Below are 12,152 nucleotides of genomic sequence, written 5' to 3'. Positions count from 1 at the left end.
AAGGAGGAGAAGGGATAAGAAAAGCAGAAAACCAGAAGAGCACTGACATGTCCTACCTTGCTGGATATTTCAAGGACGAAAGAAAGAAAGAAAGAAAGAAAGAAAGAAAGAAAGAAAGAAAGAAAGAAAGAAAGAAAGAAAAAACAAATGGAGAGAGAAAGAGAGGGGAAGGAAAGAAGGAAGGAAGGAAGAAAAAAGAAAGAGGGGGAGGGAGGGAGGAAGGAAGGAAGGAATCAAATGAACACTTCTAGAAAAGCCTTTAGGTTCAACTGAACTGAGCAGAGTCGCTGAAAAAACATATGCTGGCAAGTCGCTCAGTCGATCAACTTATTCCCCTGCTAGGTAGGAAGGAATATGAAATATGCAGGCAAGAGTTTCCAGGGCATAAGTCCTCCAAATAACCTATGGTCACAAATTAGCTACTTTGGAAATGAATATTCAACTGTGGAGGTAATTCTTTATTAGAGATGTTCCTTTACAACGACACCATTCAAGAAGCACGGAAGGGCTTTGGGGAGGTGGTTCTGGGGAAAAGAAGGAGCTGTACACAGATGCACCCACATCCTCCCCAGGCGCCCACCCTCACTCCCAACCAAGACCTTTGGGGGACAACCTGGGTGCTCTGGCCTAACGAGAGAGGAAACACACACAGAGAGAGAGAGAGACCACTCCAAGGTACCGTTTCTTAGGCTGGTGAGTGGTTCCAGCACCCCCCTCCTGAAGGCGGCCACGGGGTCCTGCACGCAGGACCTGAGGCTCAGCACGCTCTGGAGCTGGGGCTCCTTTATCAGGAGGTCCCTGTAGGCAGCCAGCTGCTGGGACCGGCAGAGCAGGGCTGCGATGCTGTGCACGAACTCGGGCACCAGGCACGTATATGTGTTGTCGGCTTGGCAGTAGTGGTAGGCCACGACCTAGGCAAGAAGCACGGCCATCAGTGTCCCCTTCCCCCCATCACATACTTCCTCCCAAACCCCAACAGACGCAGTGTTCCCGTCCACCATGGTCTCGAAACACGTCGCCTCTATTCGCCAGCACGGAGTCATGATTTAGCTTAACTGGTTCAGCCATTCTTTCATTCACACGCTTTGCCAAGTTCTGGGCAGACTTTTAATTGCAGCCACAAATCCATCATGATTAGCATTAAGATCGGTACGCCTTACTCCGTACAGAAAACAAAGAAATAAAACTCATTCACAAAACCTGAAGCCTACCCTGGTTTAAATCAATGCTGAATAATCCCAATGTATTCAACAGTGGGAAGTGCCCTAGTCAGTGTATTTCTGCTTTGACGAACAGCAGCATCTTCTGGGGAAGCTCATCTGCGGCTCCCCCAGACCAGGTAATTTGGCGGCTAGGGGAGCCCTGCCAAAAGTCATAGCTGCTGCTTTTCCCAAACCGGAGGGCCGGGCAGGCTGGCTCAAACCCTTGGCCCCCTTCCCCCACCTGACGCAGAGAAGAAATTCAGCGACAGAGTTTGAAGGACCCAAATCAGAAACTACCGACTGTCTGCCTGTCCTGTCATTAAGACCTCTTACCTGGGGTACTCTATCACTATTTTATCAAGAGCTACATTTTTGCATTATTATACACAATTACATCTGTTTTAAGATCCCTCCTTAAATTCCTTTCTCAGAAGCCAAACTAACAAATCTTTCTCTCCCCCAACTCCTATCTCCGGAAGGCTCCCCCAGAACAGGAGATTACCTTCGATGCAAGGTATTTCACGGCATCCTCTCTAGGTCTCTGGTTCTCAGGAGCATCAGACACAGACCCAGGGGGTGTTCTAGCTGTGTTGGTAACACCTGCAGAGGAACTCGGTGAAAGCAGTGGGGTGACAGGAAGATCCTGGGAGGAATCAGAAACTGCAGAGAAAGAGACCGATCTCATTATTACAACATCAGAGCAGGGCCATGGTGAGACACCGAACATATTTCTTGATTAAAGGCAGAGAGTATATTAACAGGTAATGAGTAAACACAGTCCCAAATGCAAAGGTCCAAAGGAGGACACAAGCATCCCTCTCAGTCTTGTCTCCCATCCACCCAGATGCCTTCCTGGGAGAACTGCTGTTTCTGGTTTCTTTTATTAAATTCCTTTTGCTTTAAAAAAAAATCATACTCGGGGCACCTGGGTGGCTCAGTGGGTTAAGCCTCTGTCTTCAGCTCGGCTCATGATCCCAGGGTCCTGGGATGGAGCCCCGTGTCAGGCTCTCTGCTCAGTGGGGAGCCTGCTTTCCCCGCTCTCTCTGCTTGCCTCTCTGCCTACTTGTGATCTCTGTCTCTGTCAAATAAATAAGTGAAATCTTTAAAAAAAAAAAAAAATGCTCTTTCATGGCTCACTCGTTCCTGTGTACCATGTTAGAGACACCTTCTTTTAACAGGCTTATTTTACATAAAGTAAGACAGGACTAGTCAGGTATTTAACTACTATATCCCATATTTAGTTTTTAAGCCTTTGGTAAATCCAGCATAGAGGGGAGGGCACAGGCTGTAGAGAATAGGGAACGAGAGAATTGTGCACAGACTCCTCCTGGCTGCTTCTGCAGCCTGGTTTTAGGACCCAAACTCCCCAGGACACCCGATCAGGCCTCACTGCCCACATAAAGAGGGAGACAGGCCCTATAGCCAGGAGAAGACCAGGGGAGGGAGAGAGGGAGGAAGGGGGCGTTCAAACAGTTCTCCCTCCCACATGTGCCGGCAGATCTGAACTGGCAGCTGGAAGGACGTGGGGAGAATGGAGAAGGGATGCCTATCCAGGCCACGCCCTCCCTCTGCCTTATATCCCCTCATCTACTAACCGCATTAAACACGCACATACTTTTAGGCGGTGAACCGGGGCTGCTGGAAGCAATCTGCCTCATGCGGCTTCCGTGGCAGCTAAGCGCCACCAGCTTAGAAATGATGGCTGTCTTCCCAAAGCCCACGTTTCCAACAACCACGGCGCCTCTATTTTCTGTCAGTTCTGTGTTCCTCAAGTTTTCTTCTATCTGGTGAAAGAGCCAATCCCTTCCCACAAACACAGAGTCTGTTGTTATGCTTGGTACTTCAAACAACAGGGGTTTCAACAAAATGTCCTGTGGCTTGTAGGGAGCAAATCGTGCTTGGGGGGGAAAAAGAGATAATTATTTTAGAAGAATGTCATCATTTTATACACTTAAAAACTCAAGTTAGCATTGCTTGTATGTTATACTTAGTACTATATAGCCTTTAATTGTAAGCCACCAGGGATCTGTAATTTTTTTTAATCTGGTGCTATTAATACTTCTGTCATACCTCATTTATAATCCCCTGTGGGTTTTACAAAGGGTCCTATTAAAATGACCAGGTAGTTCTGTCCTCACGACTCAGGACAGACGTTTAGAGGATTAGAGAAGCGATGCAGGCAGCCAAACCAGGTCTCATCAGTTTGTGTGAAACAGTATCTAAGACAGGTCTCTTCCACTACCGTAGGAGGCAAAGGGAAAAGCGTCTGCCTGGAGACAGGGCCCCAGCTCTCATCGGGCCGTGATGACAGCCACCCCCTCGGTGAGGCTGTGGACCACCCGACTGTGAATTACAGGAGATGGCCAATGGCTCATGGACCTGAAACAAAGCTGATTTTCTGTTGGTGACAAGTGTGTGTTAAATTACCTCTCACTTCAAAATAACATATTGCAGAATTATTTATCAACGGCAGAAACGAGTTGGTCACAGATTTTTAAGGACGAAGCCCCAAACCGTTTCAGAGGGCCTCCCGGCACACCTAACAAACCCACTTTCAGCACACACACGTCATGTTTCTCAATGAGCGGACTTAAACGCTGGTCATCACAGACCCTCCGTGTTGGGTGAACGCATTCACAATATCCACTGTCCCACAGAAACAAAGGTAAGTACCTTTAACTTCCTGGGCCCTACCTCCGGCTGTACTGTGCCACGGCAATCTAATGGACGTTCGAAGAGGGGCATTTCTCTGCCCATCTAAATAACTCAGATCTTCCAACTTGGTGGAGCTTGTCGCTGAAATAGTAAACGCAAGTTTAGTTTTTTCAAAGTTGATTTTAATATCATACCCAAACTACTATCAATCACAAATCACTTAGCACTAAGCAACTGTGTTCAGGCTTTCAACAAAAATGACTTCAAGATAATTTCGGTTTTGTTTGCCCACGCCAGCTTATTTTTTCTGGCAGTGAGGTTAACCGAAAAAGGGTAAACACCAAGTGTTCCTCATTCTTAATGTTGTGTTGCTAAGGTTGCCGGAATTCTCCATCATTCCTGGGGAGAGACAGGCTTCACCAAAAATGTTTACGAAGGAACCTGACCCGCAAGTGTCACTCGGTGAGGCTGCAGAACTACAGCAAACACACAGCTCGGTGCTAGAGACTTCTTGGACTTCTCGGCAGCTCTGGAGAGCCTTCCTGGGTTGCTGAATTCCAGCCTTGTTAATTAAATGAGCAGAGTCTGCAGTTCAATCCCGCAGAGCTCGAACACTAAACGTCAGCTCCTGGCTGGAAAGGAGCCCTGTGGATTTCATCGGAAATAAACATATTCCCAAACTTGAGATTTTTATGTGTAAATTATATACTATACTACAGGTATGTATTTTTTTTAATTCTAAAAAGAAGTAATATTTACCACTGATCAAATCAGTAAGACTCAGAGCACACAGGTACCCATTAAAATGCATTAAAATCTGCTTGAGCATAAATACCAGTTGGATTATAAAAACAATCAATACAAAATAGTGTTGCTAATTCTTAGCAAATCTTAACAATAAATACACAATACATGTTTTTGCCCAAAAAGAAAATAATAATAATAATAATAATAATAAAACCTCCTCTTATTTGCATATACAACCCAGCCCACAGTGAGAAAATTCTCAATAAAATTAACCTAATTTGCTTGTGGGTGAAGTGGCCCAACATAAGGTACCACTGACCCAAGACATACAGTTCTCTTCTGGGACATAAGCATAGGCATCATTTGAGGGTAAATAAGTGGGGAGCAGGAGTTGACTTCCAAGGGCGAAAGCTTCTAGGGACTGGTGCAATCATTGGCAGGACCAAGTTTCCAGGGAGAGAAGTCAAGTTGGGCCATCTGTCTGCTGAAGACCTTCTGGCTCAGAGCATCCAGCCACTGGCCAGCACCACCTGCTCAGTCTGGGTCCTGCCTATTTCCCCTCCTGGCTTTCATCCTTTTCCTCCTCACTGTTAACAACCCCCATACCCCACCTTGACTCTTTCATTCAACAAGACCTGTGTGGCTCCAAGGTCTGGCTCTGTGGTGGCATGTTCCCCCTTGCTGCATTCCCCAGACGGCAATCCACCACACGCCCGGTCCCAGGAGAGACATCTGATGCCTTGACTTCACAACAGTGTACACTTAATGTTCCAGCACCCTTCCGGTGAATAGCTATAGTTTATTTACACTTAACGTCAATGCCCCACACAAATCTCTCCCATGAGAAAGATTCAGCTAATTCCTTAGGCAGGACTTCTACATGGACCCAATTTCTGGGAATCCAAAGGCAGCCTCTAGCTTCCCTCTGGGTCCTTTACAACTAGGTGTGCGAAACTCCCCGGTGGGCCACCAGGACCCTCACCCTGGTTCCCGACACCATATCGCCTGGAACATATATTTCTGGGCTGCTGCCTGAGACCTGGGACTCTGACCCAGGCCTCTGCAAATGCCCCTCTCCTCAACACATCTTACCGTGAACATGCCTGCATGCCAGCGGCTGAGGGAGAAGGAGCAGCCACCGCTATAACCTATAAGCCAAGTGTGGTTCGGAGCCGGCACAGCCACGGCTCTCTGACCTGCTGCTTCAGCCCTGGGCAACTCAAGGACACCTGGAGCCTCCCAAGGGTTTCCCGTTTTCCTTCTTCTCCTGACCCCTTAGAACACAACATTCAGTTCATAATTTTGTGACAACTGGAAGGATTAAGAACACGAGACCCTATAAAGGCATTGCAAAGAGAGGATCGCAATGGAGCCCTAGCTGGACCCAGACGCAGGAGATGGTGAGGCTGAAAACAGCCCTGTTTTGAGATTTCCAGTCACTACATCTCTGGCTCCCAAGTATGCAACAAAGTGGCCTCACCCACTCCGCAGCCTTCCTGATTCTCTCTTTCAAGCATGATTAAGATGGGGTGAAATGGAGTAGCTCGGAGGGGTTGCTGCCAGCCAGGAGCTTCCTAAGCTGTTGTCAAAGGCACTGAGAGAGACAAGTCGGGACAGCGGAGCTCCAGCTGCCTGCTGGACCCCTGGTGCGCTCCCCTGGCAGAGCAGGCTACCAGGACCACAGCCTGCCTTCCCACACATGCGCACAGTAGGTTCTCAGACACGGAGACTCACTTCCGGTATTTAATAATAAATGTTTTCAAAGCCTCAGCTGGACTCAGGGTCAAGAAAAAAAAACAATAATTTTATGCTGCAATAAGCCTGCTGCTAGTAAACCTACAGTTAATTTACACACTCACTGCACACATACACACACAGGCACACTGCTTCTAACATATGAGAAAGACATTTCCGGATGCTAAGGAGGGGAGAGTTTTTTAGGAGGTGGGTAGAGTGGAGGGAGAAGCAGAAGGAAACTTCCCTAAACTGAGCAAAAAGAAACACCTGTTGAAACACCATGTCCTAACATATTAAAGGTAAATGCCATAAAGTCTAGGCAATTACCAGTTAGAATTTCATGAAAATTGGCTGGTAATTCTGTTTGTTGGTTTCTTGGAAAACTAAACACTGTGTCTATGATCCACTTAGCATTTCAAAAGGAAAGAGAAGTTAGTCAAAAACACTAGAACCTAATCACCCAACTTCTAGATTATCTAAGATATCATTTTAAAGCCTTCTATTCTGTTTTCTAACAAAGCAATGAGGTATCCACGCTGCATATTTGATGTGGTATAAAGTAATAATCTGAATATAGCATTTAAAACCAATTCCACTCCAACAATTACCTCCAAACCCAGCCAACTTATTTTTATAGTCTCTGACATAAGAATCTTACTGTACTAGACACAACAGTGAAGAGATAACCACAGTTCTTGGTAACAGGCTCACTGACAGCAAAGGCTGGCAACCTCAGGAACCTGTTTCCATACTCTCACCCCCCAGGGGAGGCCAGAACCCCTGGGGCAGCTGCGAACAGAGGCGTGGCATCCCCATTCCTTCACCTGCCAGTCCTTACTCTGCTCTCATTAGCCAAATTTAATCATTTGATGTTTCCCAAATGCCAATTTATTTGTGTTCATGTGGATCTTCACATGCAAATGCTTCCAAGGGATTGCAATAATGGTCTTGGACATATTATTTTAATCCTTCCAACACTGAGGGTTGCCTACTGCCCCCTCTCTAGCAGCTGGCCTTCTAATCACTAGAAAAAGTGCTACACACAGTCTACACAACCTGAATCTTTTACTCTTTTCAATGATACGTGGAAAAATCTTGCCATGACTTCTGAACTGAGGTTTGGCTTGAGGGGTAAGGAAGGCAGGCAGTGGAGGCTCTCCCAGACTCCTAGCCTGTTAACAGATACCATGAGGTAAGGAACTTGCTTGTTTCCAAAATAAGCTTTTAGCTGATAAAACTTGCAACACAGAAGAATGAGCCAACCCATTAGGCCAGGCAGCCCCAGCTCAAACCTGGAGGTAAAACGCTCCCATTCCACAGGAGGTCTAGCTCCCGTGCGCACACAGACACTAATGAATGAGCACAGCAGAAATCTGAAAACCCTGCTCTATAATCACTGCATTGTCCTGGAAAGGCTCAGCTCCCACCCATTGTCGCTACACATGGCAGGCCACATGAAAGAACATCAGGCAGAAACATCACCTCAAATGGGGGGCTTTCAACACTAGCAATGTGTTTACTAATTTTAAAACAGCTTGGCTAAATTGAATCCAAGTTTGCTATTTTGTTGAAGTCAATAAAACTATCAAGTTCTGGGATGTACAGATGAACGATCATCCTAACAAGGTAGTCCTGGTATAAAACGCCTTGGGTGTGTCATACTGCACGGTTGGGAGTGGGGGAGTGGTGGGAGGGCATAAAAGCTTTTGGAAGAGCCATCACTCAATACGCATAACGCTCCCCAGAACTTCTCTCTGGCAGACATGCCAAATCCCTCTTCTGGAACAAAGCCATTTACATCCTTTGAAAGTGAATTAGAGCTGCCTCTCTGGACTTTTCCATTAGGGCCATTTATGTATCAGCTGCTTCAGAGTTCCACTGGGAAAAAAAAAAAAATGCCCCACAACAACCAGACTGGCCTGCCATCTCCCCAAGGAGCAGTATAAAAAAAAAATTCTTTGATGCAAGGAGAAAGAACCTGGGTCTTTGTGTTAGTAGAGGAGAAGTTTTAAGTGCTAGGTTGGAGGAAAAGAAGGACTGAAACAAGGTCATCTTCTAAACTCAACCCAGGAGCGCAGAGTTCAGAAACTCAGGACCATAAAAGCAGGCAGCACAGCTCAGAACCAGGGTTCTTTTCTTCTCCCACCCCACTGCTCTGTTCTCCCTGCTTGGCGACTGCTCACTATCAACCAGGAACAGTCACCCCTTTTTGGGTCCTCGTCTCGCTCCAGCGGCCCCATCCCTCTGAGGGGCACCTCCCCTGCCTACCTGCATGCCCTCGATCGAGAAGCCTCACTTGCACCGCGTAGGTTTTAAGCTGTGAGCTCCCTTGTAACTGAATGATACAGAGAGCAGACCTCCCATCTCTAGGATGTGCCTCAATTATAAAAATGTGAGTTTGAAAGTTGGATCAGAAATTCCTGGAGCTGATATTAACAAACTAATTCTAAATAAGGATTCGTGTTTACCAAGATGTAACAGAAAGTTATGAATTGACTCAGGCTTAAAATATCGAAAACAAGGACAAAGTTTTTGGCACTTTCTTCCTTCATACACAAAAGAACAGAAGATTCTAAATATTAGTTTTACAGAATTCCAGAGTGGAAGGATCACTTAAAGACCATGAAGGACAGTCTTATCATTGTTACAGATGGGTAAACTGAGGCCTAGACGAGGTAAGTGCCCAATCCACGATCACAAAGCTGGCTTGTGTCCGGATGCGATCCCCAAGTAGAGACAGTGAACATGGGGCACCTCGGACCCGGTGAGAAAACCCTCCTGGAGAGAGGCATGGCCTTACCTGCAACTGAGTTGGGCCGTGGCATTACTAGCGAGTTGGAGCTCTGAGAATAAGGGACCGGACCATCTCCAACTGAGGCTTCAGTGTCAGGCAGCACGCTCTCCGCTGACCCAGGGGGCTCCTCTTCTGCCACTGGGGAGCAATTATCTGCCCTGCGATCATGAAGGACTCCTTTCTGTACCCCTAACCTTAGGCTTCCGTCCTTATTCCATTCCAAACTGGAGCCACTCCGGTCATCATTTTCGGATGAACTTGTAATGGTGGCTGAAATGAGAGACCAAAATACTTTGAAGGAGGCCAGGCCGAGCTGGGGCTGTTGAGAGTTAACATAAGTACGCTGCCCTCCCCGAGATCAATGGAAACTTTTCTGGTCCATGCAGATTTTTATCAAAGTATGTTCAAACAGTGTATTTTGGTAAATTAGAGGAATGTTGCTTATCAAGGAAAATAAACTAAGGCATTCTACAGGGGAGGGGAAAAAAGCTGGTAAGATAATGAAAAAGCTGTCTAAAAGTATCTGAGAGTTAACAGTAAATCCATGTAATTTAGAGATGATGTATCTGTCTTTTTAACAAAGATAAACTGCTCACAAAATTCATATCTCATTAAATTCCTCTGAACCTATAAATATCTTTTCCCAAATTAGGGGACAAGGCGATAATAATGGTTAATGCAGAAAAGATGGAGGAAAAAATCTATGAAAACAAAAACACAATTATAAAGTCAAGCAGAGAATTTGATCCTTAGATTTAAACTTTTTAACAGCTGTTCATGATCAACCGGAGAGAGTGACTTTATTCCTTTAGCAGCACAGAGTGGAAGACTTTCCAGCACACACAAAACAAGCATGGCAAGGGATGCTGGACTGCAGAATTGTAACTTCGCCTCGAAGAAAGGAAACCAGCATGGAAAACCTTCTTGGCATAAGAGGAACGTGAAGCAAGAAAACAGCAATACCTGCCCTGGCTTCTACAGACAGCCACGTCCAACTTTAACACCTGAGCCCCTTGTAAGCCCAGGTTACCAGTGACCCAACACTGGCTTGTGTCCTTGAAAACAAGGGCCGTGTCCTCTGATCCCTTTGTGTTCCCTGCTGGGATCCCCACAGCCCAGAACCCTTAACAGAGACAGCCAATGGGATGTGGCCCATCAGCGTATATGGAGAACTCCGCCACCTGGATTAAGCAACTTCATCAGCGTGACCTGATGACGCACTAGCAGCAGGCTGGTGAGTCACTCCAACAGCCTGTTCTCCAGAATCAAAGGGTCTGAGTTTTGTTTTGTTTATTTTTACGATGCTCTTTAAAGGTTTAGCAGTGAAGACAAAACCATTTCCTCGCTGTGACTGCAGGACTTCTGTCACACAGTTCCTCCTGCGGCTCCCGTCCGGACTCCTTATCCACTGCTCGTCCCCCTCTTCAAAAATCCTTCCTGCGTGCCAGAGCCTCAGACTATCTCCCCCAGCCGACAGCTCCCTCCTCTGAGCAGCACAGCGCCTGGCACATACTAAGCGCTCAATAAACGTTCGCTTAGTCAATGAATAAGCAAATGAACACGCTTCTCTTCCAACCAACTGTAGTGTCAGAGACGCTACACTTAATTAATCTCATTGTTATGTATTCAGGATTCGATATTCTGTCTCCAGCCAAAATCTGAGTGGATCTGGGATGGGCCCATCACCGGTGTCTGCCATTACTCCCAGCATTTCCAAGTGTCCTATCAACAGTATTAAAACTAACTTCTCCATCTCTCTGGAATCAGAGTCTTGTGTGGTTTTTTTCAGTGGACCATTACTATGAGCATAAGTATAGCAAGAATGACTCTTTCCACCCTGAACACGCTGGCGGTGGTGGTGACAGCAGCCACTGACGTCTACTTGAGGTTACTGTATGTCAGGGATGGTGCTAATGCTTCCCAGGAATAGTCTCATTTATTAATGAGATCATTGCTTATTAATAAGGATTGAGGGTAACCTCCTTAATAAGTTGTGACTGTGACTGTTAAAAGCCTTTCTTTATAAGTCCAGTATTAGGGACTCAAAATGCTTTTCCCGCAGACATAATTAGTTAGGTTCCCAGGCTATGCCAACATCTAAGTTACAGGGAAAGTGTTAGAGTAAGGATGATTTTTTTGGTTTTCTTTTGTGGCAGTTTTATTCGGGGGCAAACACTGTTAAGGGAAAAAACACAGAAAATCAAAGTGATGTTTCTCCTCCATGCACTGCAGGGTCCCAGCCCCAAGAATCGGAACCCTGGGTCAGACCTCAGGCAGTGAGAACAGGAACTGGGACTTCCCTACTGCCTGCTACAGTCGCAGCAGCAGAAGCAGCGTTCTGGAACGGGGACGGCCTGGTCGGGAGTCCCAGACCGCAGGGACGAGCGGAAGGTCCTGCTCCCACCATACATGCCCAGGTACTGAGGAGGACAGTTGGGTGGGGCGGGGGGGGTCACCCAGCTACAGAAACAGGAGGAAGGCAAGTCCAAGACAGGGTTGCTGTTTCAAAAAGAGGAGAAGTTTATAATGGGTTTCTAAATGGGAGACTCTCGCAGATGCCCTCATGATGTTCAGCAAAGACACACATTGCACTGTGCAGGTAGGCGAGCAGCTCCAAAGCTGCAGACCTTCCTGCTAAGATCGCCCCACTTGATGATGTTCTGCCCTGCCATCCGGTGCCAGAGGCAGCCCACACGGCTGGGAGCCCACAGCGTACTTTCCTCTGAGTTCAGGCACCATTAAGCCCTGATGCAGACTCAAGGGGGTAGATGAAGACCTGACACGTTTCCTGTATGACCCAAGAAACACACTGAACAGGGCAGCTCTGTAGTTGCCAAGAAAGGGAAGCTGGTTCCTAAAACAAAGGACAGGCTACTCAAAAATACCGATTTTTCTTCCTGGCCACCAAATTCCAACTCCTCATGAGGTTAACCAGTCACCTCCAAGTTAACACATACATGCACAACTATGGCAACGTCTTCAACACGATGGCTTCAGAAAAACAAAACAAACCTCAA

The 12,152-nt window shown here is 46.6% G+C and overlaps 1 protein-coding gene across 7 annotated transcripts in view; it reads right to left on the bottom strand.

The window, feature by feature from the left end:
• The window catches only part of TANC1 (tetratricopeptide repeat, ankyrin repeat and coiled-coil containing 1), a 232,314-nt gene that overhangs the window by 51,413 nt on the left and 168,749 nt on the right, over positions 1-12,152 (bottom strand). For 3 of the 7 annotated variants that reach the window (XM_046018133.1, XM_046018132.1, XM_046018139.1), the window contains 5 exons: positions 9,142-9,405; positions 3,876-3,998; positions 2,818-3,099; positions 1,705-1,862; positions 680-911 (listed from right to left, as the gene is read on the bottom strand). In XM_046018133.1, the coding sequence (XP_045874089.1) occupies positions 680-911; positions 1,705-1,862; positions 2,818-3,099; positions 3,876-3,998; positions 9,142-9,405 (1,059 nt within the window). The remainder of the gene's footprint in view (positions 1-679; positions 912-1,704; positions 1,863-2,817; positions 3,100-3,875; positions 3,999-9,141; positions 9,406-12,152) is intronic. The other 4 variants (XM_046018134.1, XM_046018135.1, XM_046018137.1 and 1 more) reach the window with 2 other exon arrangements.

Source organism: Meles meles, chromosome 9 (assembly GCF_922984935.1).
Source record: "Meles meles chromosome 9, mMelMel3.1 paternal haplotype, whole genome shotgun sequence".
Lineage (NCBI taxonomy): Eukaryota > Metazoa > Chordata > Mammalia > Carnivora > Mustelidae > Meles > Meles meles.
This window is presented reverse-complemented; position numbering and strand designations above follow the sequence as displayed.